The 17929-nt window shown below is 51.5% G+C and overlaps 1 protein-coding gene across 1 annotated transcript; it reads left to right on the top strand.

Moving 5' to 3' along the window:
- Nucleotides 1-6021: 6021 nt before the first annotated feature.
- LOC132385376 (high affinity cGMP-specific 3',5'-cyclic phosphodiesterase 9A-like) lies at nt 6022-17609 on the top strand (the record flags this gene model as incomplete). The annotated part of the gene is made up of 10 exons (XM_059957411.1): nt 6022-6162; nt 7153-7227; nt 9090-9176; nt 9900-10004; nt 10325-10407; nt 11166-11322; nt 12483-12596; nt 13458-13562; nt 14278-14406; nt 15261-17609. Coding segments are annotated over 10 exons (1131 nt in total), but the record flags the coding sequence as incomplete, so codon positions are not given.
- Nucleotides 17610-17929: the final 320 nt, after the last annotated feature.

Genomic DNA, 17929 nt, shown 5'->3' on the forward strand with positions numbered 1-17929 from the left:
ATGCTGTCTGGATTAGACAGCCTGTCTTCTGAGGATAGATTGAGTGAACTAGGGCTTTTCTCTTTGGAGCAAAGGGGAATGAGACTTCACAGAGGGGTACGATATGATAAGTGGTATGTATGGAGTGGACAGCAGCGACTTTGTCTCGAATGTGCCGCCTGGTAGAGGCAGATACGACAGAGGTGGTTAATAGTCAATTAGACAGGTGCAGGAACATGTGGACAATGGAGAGATGTGGGGAGAAGGAGTTGGGTGACATTAGTTTTAATAGTTTGGCACAATATGATGGGTGGAAGAACCTTTTCCAGTGTGGTACTGTTATCCTTGGCTCCAAGGGGATCTTTCCAATCACCTCTGGTCTCCCTGCCAGAGTCAAACACTCTCGTCCTGGGAAACATTCTGGTAAACCACTCCCGTGTCCTCTCACAAGCTCCGGGAATGTATTTCCCTGAACTGCACCAAGGCATTTCAGGCTGGAATAACTAAGCCCCATGTCCTCACGCCTGGGGAGGGGGTGTGGTGGGTTGGGACTTAGAAAAACCTGTGCGCCCCCTCTCCAGCCTGTTCGAAGACAGGAGCAGCGGAGGGAGAGGGAGAGGGAGATCGTTCAGCCGAATGACCCTGACACAGAAGCAGAGGAAACGGCGATTTGGCCCCATGACCCAATGAACACTCGGCAGAGATCTAAAAGCAGTTCCAGGGGTTCTGCCGTATCCATGCACCCACCTCCCCAGGACTGAGCCCTAGAACACGCCCCATGGGTGATGAGGCATACCAGCACAGAGATGACAGTCGTGACTGCCTCTTCCCTCCTCCTCTCCCCCTCTTCCCCTCCCTTCCTCCACCTCTCCCCTGCTCCTCTCCCCTCTTTTCCTACCTCTCCTCCATTCTTCCCCTTTCCCTCCTTTCTTCCTCACCCTCCTCCATTCCTTACTCTCTCCTCTCATTCCCCTCTTCATCCCTCTCTCCTCTTCCTCCCCTCCCCCATCCTCTTCTGTTCCCCCCTTCCCCCCTCCCCCACCCCCTTCCAGGTGATCTTCAGCCGCTTATCCAGTCCGTCCGACGTCCGGGACCTCTTGTGTGCCGCTGCTGGGCTTCTCAGGTCAGTCGGGCCGCTTGGCGCAGCGACTAACTCCCCGCTCCTCAGTCAGAGGGTGGCACGTTCGAATCCGTACGTCTTAGCACCGAGGTCCGAGCTGGGGGAGAAGTAGTGAGGGGGGGAGCGCTACGGGAGGCGGGGTGTGGAGGGAGCACTGTGGGACCGACCGCTAAGAGGGAGTACTGTGGGAGGGAGTTTTATGGAAAGCCGAGGCGGAGTCTGCCTCTGGTTCTCAGATCTTCTCTTCCTATCCAGAGGGGGCGCGCTGTCCTTGTTTGACCACGAGGGGTCGCCGGTGACCATTGATCCTGAGATGCCAGCCAATCCCAAGAGGTAGGATTCGACGGTCAAGGGGATCGGGATGTTTGGGAATATCCTTGAAATGAGGAGATGATTGAGTGAACAATGGACAGGTTTAGTCGAGATTTAATCCCAGAGGCCTGGGTTTGATCCGGCCCCTCACGCAACGTTCCCTCCCTCCTCACTATCAGTAATGGAGTTTGTCAGTGGACTGGCTGGAGATTCATTGTGGGGAGAGTGTCTGTAGGCTGTGGGAGGGCATTCAGTGGGTGAGGGAGGAGTTGGTGATGGGGAGTGGGGAGTGTCTGTGGGAGGAGATTCAGTCGGTGGGGGCAGTGTTCAGCAAAGTGACAGATATTAATTATGAAATATTTGTTTTATAGTTCTCCATATAAGGTTGTTGTTACATCATCAGGGCCCTCAGGTAAACAATTTTTAGATGTTAAATTCTTCCTTGGATCAGGCCCTCACTGGCGTTTTGCACATCACTCTATCCCCGTCGCTTCTCGGGCCGTAGTCCTGGTTCAGACATGTGCACCCATGGACAAGACAGCTCACGAACACCTCTACTTCCTCCTGAGCTTTGAGAAATTCAACATGCCACTGTTGACCTTGACGATTTTTATCAATGCGTAAAGGAAAGCTTCCTGCCCCGGTGCATCAGGGCTCGATACGGCAACTGCTCTGCCCGTGACCGCAAGGAGCTACAGAGAGTTGGACACAGGTGCGCACATCGCAGGCACCAACTTCCCTTCCAAGGACTCTGTGTACACTTCCCTCTGCCTTGGTAAAGCAGCCAGAATAATCCATGACCCATCCATCCCCAGACATTCTGTCTCCTCCCCTCTCCCATCGGGCAGAAGATACAAAAGCCTGAAAGCATGTACCACCGGGCTCAAAGACAACTTCTACCTCACTGTCATAAGATTATTGAACAGTCCCCTAGTGCAATAAGATGGACACTTGACCTCACAATCTACCTTGTACCTTGCCGTCTGCCTGACTGCACTTCCTGGGCAATTGTAACTGTTATTGTTTTACCCTTGCACTATGTCGATGCACTGATGTGAGGAAACGATCTGTGTGGACAGAATGTAACATCACTGTACCTCGGCACTTGTGACAATAACAAGCTGATTTATTGATTTCACTCACAGACAGAGAGGTCCTCCTACAGAAATTCTGCACTGATGTCACCGTCCAGCTCTCCAGGTACTGGATTGAGAACAGCGGAAAGCGGGAACGTGATTACCGGCGCTCTCTGTCCCCTTCATCGCTGACGGTCCCCGTTGCCTCTGGTGGCCAGGCCCACAAGACCACAAGACAGAGAATTCTGCTCCGCTATCCCATCATGGCTGATTTATTTTCCCTCTCAACTCCATGGACATCAGGAGACTGGAGAGACCAGATAGTCTGAGACTGTTTACCCTGGAGCAGTGGAAGCTGAGGGGGTGACCTAGCAGAGGTCTATAGGATTTGTGGGAAACAAGTAGGGGAGACAGTTTTACCTTGTTAATGGATCCCCAAGCATGATAAAATGGACTCCTGACCTCACAATCTACCTCATTGTAGCCCTTGTCTTCCTGCACTGCACTTCCTCCACAACTGTAACACTTTATTCTGCATTTTGTTATTGTTTTTCATTTTTAATGTTTTTTTCATGTATGGGTATCAAAAACAAGGGGGCAGAGGGTGGAGGGGTAAAGTCCATCTGAGGGGTAATTACTTTCACACAGGACATTAAAATTATCCCTACACAGAGAGGGGTTCATTATCTGGAACGGTCTGTCAGAGAACATCTTCTGTTCTGTGTATTCTCCCTGAACCTCCCCTCATCCCTCACCACATCTTCAGGCCGTGTAGGTCTTTGACTCAAAATGACATCTTTCACCGTGCATATCAATGTTTTGTTGTTACATGTGACAAATAAAGCCAATCTTTAATCTTAATCTTTTTGCACTCGCACCCCCCAAATTCTCAGAAAATTCCCTCTATACCCTCTCTCCTCACTGCCTCCCTCCCTCCCCCTCTGCAGGTCCCTGAGGGTGGACGAAATCGAGAGTGAGATTCAGAATAAGCTGGCTGTCTTGGAGAGATGGGTGGAGGGTGAGTGATGTTTGTCCACTCCTGCACCTCCGACCATGGTCTCCATCCCCCTCCTCAGTGACTGGGGGAGGGGGAACGTGGCATTTCCACAGAAATGTCATGCAGCTACCCCCTCCTTCCTCATCCTGCCCCTCCCTACTTATCCTCCTCCCCCTTGTTCTGCCTCACTACCTCGTTCATGTCCCTGTCCTTTGAAAGACGCTTGAGCTCTCTCAACCTTTCCTCATAAGACATGCTCTCTAATCCAGGCAACATCCTGATAAATCTCCTCTGCTTCCTCTCTGAAATTTCCACATTCTTCCTATAAAGAAGTGACCAGAACTGAACTCAGCTCTCCAAGTGGGGTCTAACCAGAGTCTCACAGAGCAGCAACATCACCCTGCAGCTCTTGAACCCAACTCAGTCCCCCACTGATGAAGGCCAACACACCACAAGCCTTCTTAAAAACCACTCCCATGTTCCTATTAAATCTCGCCCCTTTCACCCCAAACATCTGGTCCAGTGGTTCTGAACCCTGGGGTCCATGGAGCCTCGGCTAAGTGTAGGGGTCCATAGCATAAAAAAGGTTGGGAACCACAGCTGTAGTTCTTGGTTCTCTAACCCTGGCGAAGAGATTCATCGTAATTACACACCTCATGATTTTCTACACCTCTATAATTTCACCCTTCTGTCTCCTACGCACAAAGGAATGACTTCCTAATCTGCCCAGCCTGTTCCTATCACTCAAGGCTTTGAGTCCCGGCAATATTCCCATAAACGTCTGCCTTCTTTCTAGCTTAACGGTAGTTTTTCTATAACGGGATGACCAAAATGGTACACAATATTCAAAGCGGAGCCTCAACAACGTTTGGTGCCTCTGTAACATTACGTCCGACTCCAGTACTCAGTGCCCTAACTGATGAAGGCCGGTGTTTAGAAGGACGGTGGGTGAACTCACTGAACCTGCTCAGATCCTGAGGGGACAGGGAAGGGGAGATAGTTTCCCCCGTGGGAATGTCTCTCGATTGAGGGGACAGAGTTATCAGAACTGGGGCGGGGGGAGTCATTTAATACAGTGATGGGTAGGGGCCAGCACATGTCATCAGAAACAGGCATGACAGTGCCTCTGTTTTGTGGAATTTATTGCCACGCTTGGTGGTGAACACCAAGTCATTGGGTATATTTAAACCAGAGTTTGATATCTCAAAGTGGGTCTCAATATCTCTGAAAATCAATGTTCTTTAAACCTGTTATCCTTGCCTTTTATTGTTACAGTCACATACAAGCTTTGTACTCATGAAAGTTGAAGTCCTCCCCCTTACCAAGTACACCTTTCCCAGAAAATAACCTGTCCCAATCTATACATGCCAGATCCTTTCTGATACCATCTCCAATTTAGAATCTCAAACCTACCCTTTTCCATAAAAATCTGGAAACCAATGGCAGTATGATCACTAGTTGCAAACTGGTCCCCTACACAAACTTCTGTCACCTACCCTGTTGCATTCCCTAATCGGAGATCTATTATTGCACTCTCTTTTGTTGGGATTTAAGGCAACGTTCTTGACTAACTCTTTCCCATCCAGCCCTTTTCACAGTATGGGAGCCCCAGTCAGTAGATGGAGAATACAGGTGAGAGGCAATGCCGAGGCAAGGTAATGGGTCCGACACAGATTACAGGGGAGGAGCTGTTTGCTGTCTGAAGCAAATTGTGGTGGATAAATCCACAGAACCTTGTGTTTTTTGCAACAGTCTGCGATCTGACTACAAATTTGCTCTTCTGAATCCCAGGGACTGTTGAGTGGTCGGTGACGGAGGCAGATACACTACTAGTGAAATTAAAGAGACTACTAGATAGGTATATGGAGGAATTTAAGGTGGCGTTATATGGGAGGCAGGGTTTAAGGGTCAGCACAACATTGTGGGCCGAAGGGCCTGTACTGTGCTGTACTATTCTATATTCTATATAATCCCATTAAAGTGGTCATAACTTTCTTATTCCTCAGTTCTACCCATAAAGTCTCCGTGGACGAACATTCCAGTCTGTTCTGACTGATCACTGCCGCGGCATTTTCCCTGACCAGTAATGCCCCCCCCCCACCCCCCCGGTCAGTCTGACTCGTCTAAAACAATGGATCCCCGAAATACTGAGCTGCCAGCCCTGCCTCTCCCCCCACAACCAAATCTCAAAGATGGCTAAAATGTCATAATTCCCCGTGCTGATCCGTGCCTTAAGCTCGGCCGCCTTTCCTACAACACTCCTTGCACTGAAACACGCGCAGCTCAGAGCACCAGTCCCACCAGGCTCAACCTTTTGATTCGTGACTTTGCAACATCTTTCTTCACAACATTTGCGATTAGTAATTTCGTGATTAGGAAGGGTGTTAAAGGTTATGGGGGAAGGCGAGAGAACGGGGTTCAGAGGGATAGTAAATCAGCCGTGACCGAATGGCGGATCGGGTCAGCCCACACGCCGACGCTCCGGTTCGATCGCTCCCCCGTTGCCCTCCCCCGTGGGTGTCCTCAGCACAGGCTGATCCCAGGATCCCACGGACCCGGAAGACGAGGCGGTTAATCGGGAATGGCTTGGATTGTGTTGCAGTGGAGAGCGGGAGGAGAGCCGAGATCGCCAAGTGTCAGGGGGAGATCGAGAGGCTGCGGGAAGAGCTTGCCAAGAGGTAGGAGGTACACAAGAGGCCAGCCTCCGTCCGATCCATGTCCTCAGGGTGAATTCTTCCCTCTCTTTGGGACAGATCAGCATTTATCGGCTCCCTGTCGCCTCCCTCAAAGGTGGGGCTGAGTCGCCCCTTCGAACCTCCGCAGACCACGGTACTGTGGGGAGAGAGGGAGTCCCAGGGTTCAGACCCGGCGACGGTGAAGGAATGGCACACAGATTTCCGAGTGGGAGTAGAGGAGGGGGCAAACTGTCCCCACAGACATAAAGCTGCCCTCATCCTTCTGGGTAGTAAGAGGTGCGGACGTAGATACTGTCCGAGTCGCCCGGGCGACTAACAGCAGAGTGTTCTGTAGACGCTGCACACTGCAGCCGTGGTGGGCCAGTGGCCGAGGGTGAGGGGGAGGCCAGTACCCTCCTTGTCTATGTAAACTCTCCTACCCCTCCACCCCTCCCCATCTCTATACCCCTTCCAGCCCCCACACACGTCCCGGTCTTTGTAACCCCTCCAGCTCCTATACCCCTCTCTGTTTCTGTGAACTGCTCTTCCTGCCAGCCCGCCCCTCACTGAGTGGGGATCGCAACACTGTGGAGGGGCTGTGAGGAGGGAGCGTGGGCTGTGGGAGGGGTGGTTAGGAGAGTGAAACGCGCTGCAGGAGGGGCACTGAGGGGGAAAGCTCACACTTTCTCCAGACGAGACGTTAATCCAAGGCCCGGTCTGTGCGTGTTAAAGTCCCACAGCCGCACATGGGGAGTCTGGGATGGGTGGGGGAGTGTTTCTCTCTGGGGTCCCAGAATGCTGTTTATGAGATCTTACTGAGCGGTGTTTCTGACTGCATAGACATAGGTATGTGTTTCTGTGAAGAGGCGCCAGGCCAGGGGTGGGGTGTGTGGTTTGGTGGGGCGGAGGTTTAAGACACGCATGTGGCTCTGACGTGGAGATGTTGCCCTCATACACTGACCTCCTGTTCCTCCTTGTGCCTCTCCCTGCCAGTACACCCTCTCTCCAGAGACCATCGAGGCACTGAAGAAGCCAACCTTCGACATCTGGCAGTGGGCCCCCAACGAGGTAGGCATCGGTAATTTCAGAGGCGGAGCTTCTGAGAACAGCAAGAGTCCATCACCGGGCCATGAGGTGCAGTTCCTCATCGAGTCCCACTCCATGGGGGATTGCCTGTTTGAACACAATGTTATTGTACTTGGCCAACTCTGCTTGGAATTTTTATTGGCTTGTTATTGTCACGTGCACTGAGATACAGTGAAAAGCTTGCGTTGCATACGGTTCATACAGATCAGATCACTACACAGTGCATTGAGCCGGATCGAGGCAAAACAATAGCAACGCAGAATAAAGTGCAGAAGCTACCAAAAGAGTGCAGTGCAGGAATATGATAAAGTGCAAGATCATAACGAGGGAGATTGTGAGCTCAAAAGTCCATCTTATCACATAAATCTCCATTCTAGAGTCTGAAAATCATAAGATAGAAATTGTCCTTGAGCTTGGTGGTGTATGCTTTCAGGGTTTTGTACCTTCTGTCCGATGAAAGGGGAAATGTCCAGGATGGGTGTGGTCTTTCATTCTGCTGTCACCTCTCCCTGTCCCAATCTATGAAATGTACACAACCTGTCACCTCTCTTCCCCAGTCTCTCAAATGTACACAACCTGTCACCTCTCTTCCCCAGTCTCTCAAATGTACACAACCTGTCACCTCTCTTCCCCAGTCTCTCAAATGTACACAACCAGTCACCTCTCTTCCCCAGTCTCTCAAATGTACACAACCTGTCACCTCTCTTCCCCAGTCCCTCAAATGTACACAACCTGTCACCTCTCTTCCCCAGTCCCTCAAATGTACACAACCTGTCACCTCTCTTCCCCAGTCTCTCAAATGTACACAACCTGTCACCTCTCTTCCCCAGTCTCTCAAATGTACACAACCTGTCACCTCTCTTCCCCAGTCTCTCAAATGTACACAACCTGTCGCCTCTCTTCCCGTCTCTCAAATGCACACAATCTGTCACCTCTCTTCCCCAGTCTCTCAAATGTACACAACCAGTCACCCCTCTCTGCCCCAGTCTCTCAATTGTACACAACCTGTTACCCCTCCCTGCCCCAGTCTCTCAAATGTACACAACCTGTCACCTCTCTTCCCCAGTCTCTCAAATGTACACAACCTGTCACCTCTCCCTGCCCCAGTCTCTCAAATGTACACAACCTGTCACCTCTCTTCCCCAGTCTCTCAGCACAACCCATGACATCTCTCCCCCCCCCCTCAGTCCGTCAAATGCACACAACCTGCCATCTCCCTTTTTCCCCAGTCTCTCAAATGCACAAAACCTCTCTCCCCAGTCACTCAATCCTGTCTTTCTCTCACCCATCTCCCCAATCACTCGTTTTCATCAGTTTCTCTCTACCTCCTTCTCTTTCTCTTTTTTAATTCTGTTGTGCTCTCTATCTCCCTACCCCTCCCCAATTCCCTCACTCACTGCAGCTCTCTCTCCCTTCCCTCCCACCCTCTCTCCATCTATTGCTTCAGTCACTTGCTCACTTTCTCCCAAATATTCATCACTCTCTCTTCATTTCCTGTCTCTCTCTTTCTTGTCAATTCAGTTTCTTAAATCTCTTTCCATTCTCTCATTCCCTGCATCTCATTCTCTACAATTTCTCAACTTTGCTACATCCTCTCTCTCTCTCTCTCTCTCTCTCTCTCTCTCTCTCTCACTGCCTCTCGTTTGCATCCTCAGATCTGCTCTCACACCATTCCTCCCCACCCCCTTTCAAGCAGAGAGTCCCAGACCACAACAGCTTCCCCCAGGAAATGTCAGCTCCAGCCCCGGTGGGTTATGTTGGGGAGGAGGAGGACTGGGGAGAAGAGGGAAGATTGGAGGTGGGATGGGGGTCTGGATCTGGATGTGTTTCTGCTCTCCCCACAGATGCTGAGTTGTATCGAGTACATGTTCCACAGTCTGGGCCTGGTCAACCAGTTTAACATCAATGCCATCACTCTGAAGCGATGGCTGGTAGGTATCCTCTCCTCATCCACCCCTCCCAGGAACCATTCAGCCATAATCCCCATCCCAAACCCTTCCTGTCTACCTGGCTAATGCCCCTCCCTGTCTGCTACACCTCCCTCATCTCACTCCTCATCTTTCTCCTGATTCATCTCTCTCCCTCTCTCCTTTTCCCATCCATCTCTCTGTGAAAGAGTTAGGGGAGTGGGGCAGGGTTCTCGATTATTATATATCTATTCTCTGATCTCTCAATTTTTCCATCTCATGCCTCTCCCTCTATTTTTCTCTCTTTCTTCTTCCCCACCTCTTCATCTGCATCCTTCCCCTTACCCTTCCACACCTACTGAGATGGGATGGCGATGCGTGCCGGAGGGGGTCACAGAGATGGGAAGGGGTGCAGAGGCCAGCGGGGCTGACAGAGATGGAGGGACTAATGGGGTTGAAGGGGGTTACAGGGATGGGAGATGGGGAGGGGTTAATTGGTTCTGTTCGATGAGGTTGAACCCAGTGACGGAACAGAGGGATCCTCCCCTGATCCCACCACAAACCGCTCCCATCCCGATCCCACTGGGGGCTCGTTGATGTTGGACAGAGGGAGGGTAGTTAGGGGCTGAGGAGGGGAGGATACACAGCCCTGATGGAGGGACCGGACAAGCATGAGGCCGGAGAACCAGCAGGAACCTGATGGACCGAAGGATCTGTAACTGTCTGCACCCTCTCTCTGTGCCAGAGCTGAGCGTCCAGGAGAACTACAGGGAGAATCCGTTCCACAACTTCCGCCACTCCTTCTGCGTCACCCAGATGATGCATGGCATGATCCAACTGTGTGAGCTGCAGGTGGGTGTATGGGAGCACGTTCTGACCATCCTGTCTGTACTAGCCCTCTGTAACGATCACTTCGGTCAAGTTCACTCCTGCGAAGTAGCACTCCCTCCCCACCACACCCTCCTCATTGCCCCTTCCTCCTCACCACCCCTCCACCACACTCCCTCCTCACTGTCCCTCCCACAGCACTCCCTCCTCACACTCCCCCCTGATTTGGAGCTGTTGGAGAGATGTTGGGGGCAGAGAGCTCCAGTTGGGTGACGTGTTCTGGTGGGAAAGGGGGAGGTGTCAGCCCAGACGTACACTGACCCCGTCCTCCCTCGTCATCTCAGGCCCGGCTGAAACCCATCGAGATCTTGATCCTGATGACCTGCGCTGTCTGCCACGACCTGGATCACCCCGGGCTCAACAACACGTGAGTCTGAGTGCCCGGCCCCAGGGTCACTCCGAGCTGGTATTCCCACTCCAACGCCGGCCTTGATCCCGACTCCCCCGTCTCCCAACAACAGCTCCAGTGAGCACACCAAATGCTCCTCAAACATCAACCTTTTCATTCTCAGAATCATTCTCATAAACCTCCTCTGGAACCTCTCCAGTGGCGGCTTATCCTTCCGTAGCTAAAGGGCCCAAAACTGCTCACAGCGCTCCAAGTGCAGTCTGGCCAATGTTTTATAAAACCTCAGCATTCCCTCATTGCTTTTATAGTCTAGTTCGCTGAAAATGAATGCTAATATTCCGATTGCCTTCCTTACTTCCGACTCAACCTGCAAGTTGACCTTCACAGAACCCTCACAAGGATTCCAAAGTCCCTTTGCACCTCCAGTTGCTGAATTCGCTCCCAATTTCGAAATTCGTCTGTGCCCTTATTTCTTCTACCAGAATATACGGCTGTGCACAATGCTACACTCTTCCATCTGGTATTTCTTTGCCCATTCTCCTAATCTGTCTAAGTCCTTCTGCAGTCACCCTGCTTCCTCAACAGTACGTGCTCCTCCACCTATCTTCGTACAGTCTGCAAACGTGGCCACAAAGCCAACAATCCCATCATCCCGATAATTGACACTTAACGTGATGCCGAGCTCGCTGCGGAGGAGAGATGCCGCTGATGACTGTCCCCACTCTCAGTCTAAGGGTTGGACTCTTGCCCCCCCACCCCACACCACCCCCAAATAGATACCAGGTCAATGCTCAGACTGATCTCGCACATCGCTACGGAAACCGCTCCCCCCTGGAACAGCACCACTGCACCGTGGCCTTCCAGATACTCTCAGAGCCCAACTGTGACATCTTCGCTGGCACAGAGTCGGGAGTCTCGGAGGAGATCCGGAAGGTGAGACATTCTGCAGGGGTTGGCGGGGTAGGGGAGGAGAGGTGGCGACACCGACAAAGGGAAATGCGGGAGGGGGCCGCAGGAAATGGGAAAAAGGTCACTTCAAAGATTACGGGGTGGGAAGCTCTCGGGAGGGGGATGGGAGGGGGTAAGGACGATCCAGATTTCCACAGACATCGCAGGATATTTCAGGGAGTGGCTGATCCTCCAAAGATACTGAAATAGTCCAAACCCTGAAAACCAACAGGCCGTAGACAAGGAAGAACCAGACAAGGCTTGCTACAAAAATTGGTCTGACAAGGTAGCAATGGCACAGGAGATGGGACATTATGTTACAGCTGTAGAAGTCATTGGGGAGACCACACTTGGAGGTTTGAGTGCATTTCTGGTCGTCCAGCTATAGGAAGGATATCATGAAGCTGGAGAAGATGGAGGAAAGTTCTGCTCGAGAACATCTTCCCAACAACACGGTGACCAACACTGTACCCAACACTCTAAAGGTGGCCTCACCAAACTCAGAATCAGGGTTATTGTCACTGAAATGTCATGAAATTTACTTTCTGTACACACAACACAGAAAATGACTATAAATAACAAATAAAGACTGCAAATGAGGTCGTGTTTATAGACTGATGGCAGAGGGGATGAAGATGTTTCTGAATTGAAAAGTATGGGACTTCAGGTCCCTGTACTTGCTCTCTGATAGCAGAAATGGGAAGATGGCATGTCCTGGCTGGCGAGGGTCCTCAATGATGGATGTGTCTTCTTGAGGCATTGCATTATGAATGTGTCCCTGATGGTGGGGAGGGTTGTGTCTGTGATGGTGGGGAGGGTTGTGTCCGTGACGATGGTGGTGGGGGGTTGTGTCAGTGATGGTGGGGGAGGGTTGTTTCCATTACGGTGGGGAGGGTTGTGTCAGTGACGTTGGAGGGGGGGGGGTTGTGTCCGTGACGGTGGGGGGTGGTTGTGTCCATGATGGATTCGGCTGTGTCTACGACCCTCTGCAGCCTCTTGTGATCCATGTGTTGGAGCCTCCACACCGGGTGGCAATGCAACCAGTCCGAATGCTCTGTTACAGGGAGAGCTGGTGGGTGGGGGGGTGGGGGGTGAGCCCCGTGTTTGTATACGAGAGGGGCTCTGACCTTCTCCCTTGCCCCCAGGGGATGATGGAGCTGATCTTGGCCACAGACATGGCGAGGCACGGGGACATCATGGATGCGTTTGCACAATGCCTCGACGTGTTCGACGACCAGAACCAGGAACACGTCCGACTGGTCAGTACCGAGACCCCAGGGCACTCTGGACAGCTGAAGGCAGAGAGGAGGGGGGCACAAAGACAGCGAGGGGTGTAGGGGTCAGAGGGGCTCATAAAGATGGGATGGGTAGAGGAACTGGAGGGTGGAAGGAGTGGCAGAGATGGAAAGGTGTGTCAGGGTTAGAGGGCTCACAGAGACCAGGAGTGTGTTTGAACTGGAAGGAATCACAGAGACAGGGAGGGGTGTAAGGGAGGAAGTGGGCCACAGAGACGGGGAGGGGTGTAAGGGAGGGAGTGGGCCACAGGGACGGGGAGGGGTGTAGAATCCAGCGACAGGGAAGGGGGTGACATGGAGACAGGGAATGTAGGGGTCATAGGCAGTGATGGAGATGGGGATACACACTCAATGTTCTTGTTAATTGGAATAGGTTCATTATTGTCACATACAGAGATACAGTGAAACGCACACTGTTCATACAGATCAGATCATTACACAGTGCATTCAGCTGGAATAAGGTCAGACAATAACCGAACGCAGAATAGAGTGTCACAGCTACAAGGAGAGTGCCGTGCAGGTAGACAATAAGGTGCACGGCCTTGACCTGGATTGTGAGGTCGAGTCCATTCATCGTACAAGAGGTCTACTCAAGAGTCTGATATCTGAAGGGTGGAATCTGTTTGAGCCTGGTGGGACGTGTCTCTCGAGGAAGCTTTACCTTCCCCAGCGGTGTGGCGGGAAGGTTTGACGATGAGGGACTGTCTGGGGCCAGACATCACTGTGTTAACAAGTTGGGCAGAGGGGTGGGAATGGGCTACCCGCGACTTGTCGACTTCCTCCTTCTCCGCAGCTCACTAACACCCTCGTCCTCCCTGTCGACAGCTGGAACAAGTACTGATCAAATGCTGCGACACCTCCAACGAGGTGCGGCCCACCCAGGTCTCTGAGCCCTGGCTCGACTGTTTGTTACAGGAGTACTTCATGCAGGTGGGTGGTGGCGGGAAAGAGTGAGGCAGGAACACCTCGCTGTGAGGAGGGAGTGTCGCACTCAGTAAGGGGCAGTGGGGAGGAGAGTGTCGTGGGAGGGCAGAGGGATGGGAGAGTTGTGGTCAAGAGGAAGCTTCAGAATAGTGGTGGTGAGGAGGGAGCGTTATGGGAGGGGAATGAGGAGGGAGCGTTGTAGGGGAATGAAGAGGGAGCGCTGTGGGAGGGGAATGAGGGAGCACTGTGGGAGGGGAATGAGGAGGGAGTGTTATGGAAGGGGAATGAAGGAGCACTGTGGGAGGGGAATGAGGAGGGAGTACTGTGGGAGGTGTGGTGAGGAGGGAGCGCTGTGGGAGGAGTGGTGAGGGGGGAGCGCTGTGGGAGGAGTGGTCAGGAGGGAGCGCTGTGGGAGGAGTGGTCAGGAGGGAGCGCTGTGGGTGTAGTGGTCAGGAGGGAGTGCTGTGGGTGTAGTGGTCAGGAGGGAGTGCTGTGGGAGGAGTGGTCAGGAGGGAGTGCTGTGGGAGGAGTGGTCAGGAGGGAGTGCTGTGGGAGGAGTGGTCAGGAGGGAGCGCTGTGGGAGGAGTGGTGAGGAGGGAGCGCTGTGGGAGGAGTGGTGAGGAGGGAGCGCTGTGGGAGGAGTGGTGAGGAGGGAAGGGATGCCTCGCTGTCAGGGGAGGTTCGGTCTCTATCACGGCTGGTGCAGTTGGACCTGTTCCAGGGAGACCGGGAGAAGTCGGAGGGTTTACCAGTGTCGCCCTTCATGGACCGGGACCGGGTGTGGAAATATCACACACAGAGAGCATTCATCACTTCCACCCTCATGCCCATGTTCGGGTCCTTGACCAAGGTAACGGGGGTGAGAGTGGGGGGGTGGAGAATTCACTAGGGGAGGGAACAAGTAATTGTGCTCATACTGAGTGGGGAGGGGGAAGGGAGCAGGTCTTCACCCTCTCTGCATCCCATCCCCTGCCACTCCTACCCTTCCCTCTTGAGGCTCACTCTCTTGACAATGTACTCAGTGGAAGGGACGGTTCTGCCATGGTGGAGTGGAGCTGGCTGAGGTTACAGCCCTCTGCTGCCTCTTGTGATCCACCATAACAGGTAGTGATGCAGCCAGTCAGAATGTTCTCCACCATACATCTATTAAAAAAACTGTTGAGTCTTTGGTGAGATACCAAATCTCTTCAAAATACAAACAGTGGTATTGTCTTCAAGATAAGAATATAGACCCCTCTGCCCCAACACCCCTCTGTGTCTCTGTGACATCCCTCTAGTCCCTACACCCCTCCCCATCTCCATGATCCCCTCTGGCCACTACGTCCCTCCCCGTTTCCATGATCTGACACGCCCCCTACACCCCTCCCTATCTCCATGAACTCCCTCTCGCCCCTACACCCCTCCCTATCTCCATGATCCCCCTCTGGCCCCTACACCCCTCCCTGTCTCCATGATCCCACCTGGCCCCTACACCCCTCCCTGTCTCCATGAACTCCCTCTTGCTCCTACACCCCTCCTATCTCCATGAACTCCCTCTTGCCCCTACACCCCTCCCCCTCTCCGAAACCCCGAGCTCGAATTCCTGGGAGTATTATCAGGAGATACATTGTGATTGTGATAGGATGACCGGGAATGCCAACAGAGGGGAACGTGAGTCCGAATCTGCTCCCAGGATGTGACGGGACGTTGTCTCCTCTCTTCCAGCTCTTCCCCCAGCTGGAGGAGGTGATGCTGCAACCCAGCAGGCTGGCGAGGGATCGTTACCAGCAGCTCGGAGTGGGGGAGATGGCGAGACTGGAGGTGCCCTCGGAGCCCACCGTGGCATCAGTCTCCATCTGACGGGACAGTGGCATTTTCCTCTCTTGGGGGTGGGGGTGGGTTGGAGGTTTGGGTAAGGGGGATGGGATAGAGATGGGCAGAGCACACTCTCTCTCTCTCACAAACACTCTCACTCCCACTCACACTCACACCCCCAGTCACTCACACTCCCAGGGCACAGCGTTGTACAGACTAACTCTTTCCAGATCCTTTTGAACATCAACACTAACCAATCTCCCACAGTTTAACAAATACTTTGCTCTCTGTTCTGTGCTTTAGTGGATGTCTCCAAACATCTCCACATTATAATCTCTCATCTGTGTTCTCACCCACTCTCAGCACGCCCTCTCCTCTCGAAGCTCTGAATATCCTCCCTCCCCCAGTGGCACAAGGCTTTACAGTACCAGCGACCTGGGTTCAATTCCCAGAGCTGTCTCTGAGGAGTTTGCATGTTCTCCCCATGAACGTGTGGGTTTCCTCCCACAGGCCAAAGCCCTAGCAGGTAGGTGAATTGCTAGTTGTAAGTTTTCCTGTGATCAGTCGAGGGTTAAATCGGGGGTGCTGGGTGGTGTGGCTTTAAGGGGCAGAAGGGCCTATTCCACTCTGTGCCTCAATAAGTCAATAAAAACTCCCCATCTCAGCCAGTCTAATCAGGTCAGTGACCTGTCAGCAGTCCTTATCATGAATTACCATAAAAACTTGCCCCAGATACTGAAAATATTGTGTGAACACACATAAACCAGTATAATAAATATCAGTGACAAGCGTATTGTTAATCAGCCTCAGATACGGGACATGTTGCAAACCAGTCCCTCTGAAAACTGCAAACACTGAACCAGCCCCTCTGAATACCGTAAATATTGTGAACCAAAGTCCGAAGTTGCAGGTGAATTTATTAATGTGCTGTATGTTACCACAGAGCACCTTGAGATCCATTTCTTTGCAGACATTTATGGAAAAAGAGAAATACCATAGAGTTTAGGAAATGCTGTGTGTGGAGACTGCAAACAACCAAAGTGCAAAAGAAGACACACTGTACAATTAAAAAAATAATCCTGACTAAAGGAGTTGTAAAGAGTCATTGAAAGTGAGTCTGTAGCTCACAGAATCAGCTCAGTGTGGAGGAGAGTGAAGTTGTCCACGCTGATTCAGGAGTTGATGGTTGCAGGGGATTAACTGTCCCTGAACTTGGTGTTGTGGGATCTAACCAGTCTCACTGTCAAAATATTATGGACCTTCTGCACCAGCTACTGTGAAGATTGTGAACACAACACAATAAATATTGAGCACATGCGATATGAAATGTAAATATTGGAAGAGAAATGCCCTGGACCGTAAATATTGTGAGCAAGCTGCGGTGATAAAGGGTTTATGCAACTCAATGCATAAAAGCATGGTCAAGAGGTTCAGATGTCACCCAGAACAAATCTCAAAATGGGAAAGAAATGTGATCTAAGTGATTTTGACAGATTGTTGGTGCCAGAAGGGGTGGTTTGAGTATCTCAGAAGCTGCTCATCTCCTCAGATTTACATGCACAACAGTCTCTGGAGTTTACAGAGAATGGAGTGAAAAGCAAAACAGAAAAATATCATCCAGCAAGTGGCATTTCTGTGGGTGAAATGAGAGAGGTCACAGGAGAATGGCCAGGCTGCTTCAAGCTGACGTGAAGGTGACAGTCACTCAGATAAACGTGTGTTGTAACAGTGTGTGCAGAAGAGCATCCCTGAACACACAGCACCAGCAGACCACGAAAGGACACCCAGTCACCACTTTATTATGCAAAGGAGGAACGGAATAAAGTGGTCTCTGAGTATTTATACCAGAATTATGGTACTGGTGTCATACTAAATATCATAATGGTGAGCCAGCTTACCGAATACCATAAATATTGCGACCTCACTGCATGAAGTACCATAAAGACTGGGAAGTAACCTCACAAAATACTGTAAATGCTCTAAACAAACAGTAATACACCACGAATATTGCAACGAGCCACACCGTGTCCTCTCACACTGAATTCTGCAAATATTGTGGACACAGAGCACTGTTGGTTGTAAATATCATAATTGAAGAGCAGGAAATAGCGGAAACACTGATGATGTCACACCAAACGCTATAAATATAATGAACCGGGTACCATAAACATTGTGAAAATAGTGCCGTTCACAAGTTAGAGTGGCTACCGTAAATATCAGGGACACGGGGCAACAAAAGCCGTAAATATTGACCGGGTCAATCGCAGTGCTACTGTCACGTGAGCGCCAATACCGTAAACATTATAAACAGCCCGCGCTAAAGATGATCACTATTGGGACAGTGAAATTGTACCGTGGTTAGACCGGAAAGAGTACAGGGAAGATTATCGAGACATTGCCGGGACTGGAACGGCTGAGTTACAGGGGGAGGTTGGACAGGCTGGGTTTTCATTCCTTGGAACGGAGGAGATGGAGGGCGAATTTATAGAAGTGATGATAGGCATCGATAAGGCGGGCGGTAACTGGGTAGGACGATTGAAAGCTAAAGGGCACGGGTTTAGAGTAAGAGAGGAAACATT

The sequence above is a fragment of the Hypanus sabinus genome (assembly GCF_030144855.1).
Source record: "Hypanus sabinus isolate sHypSab1 chromosome 1 unlocalized genomic scaffold, sHypSab1.hap1 SUPER_1_unloc_11, whole genome shotgun sequence".
Taxonomy (NCBI): domain Eukaryota; kingdom Metazoa; phylum Chordata; class Chondrichthyes; order Myliobatiformes; family Dasyatidae; genus Hypanus; species Hypanus sabinus.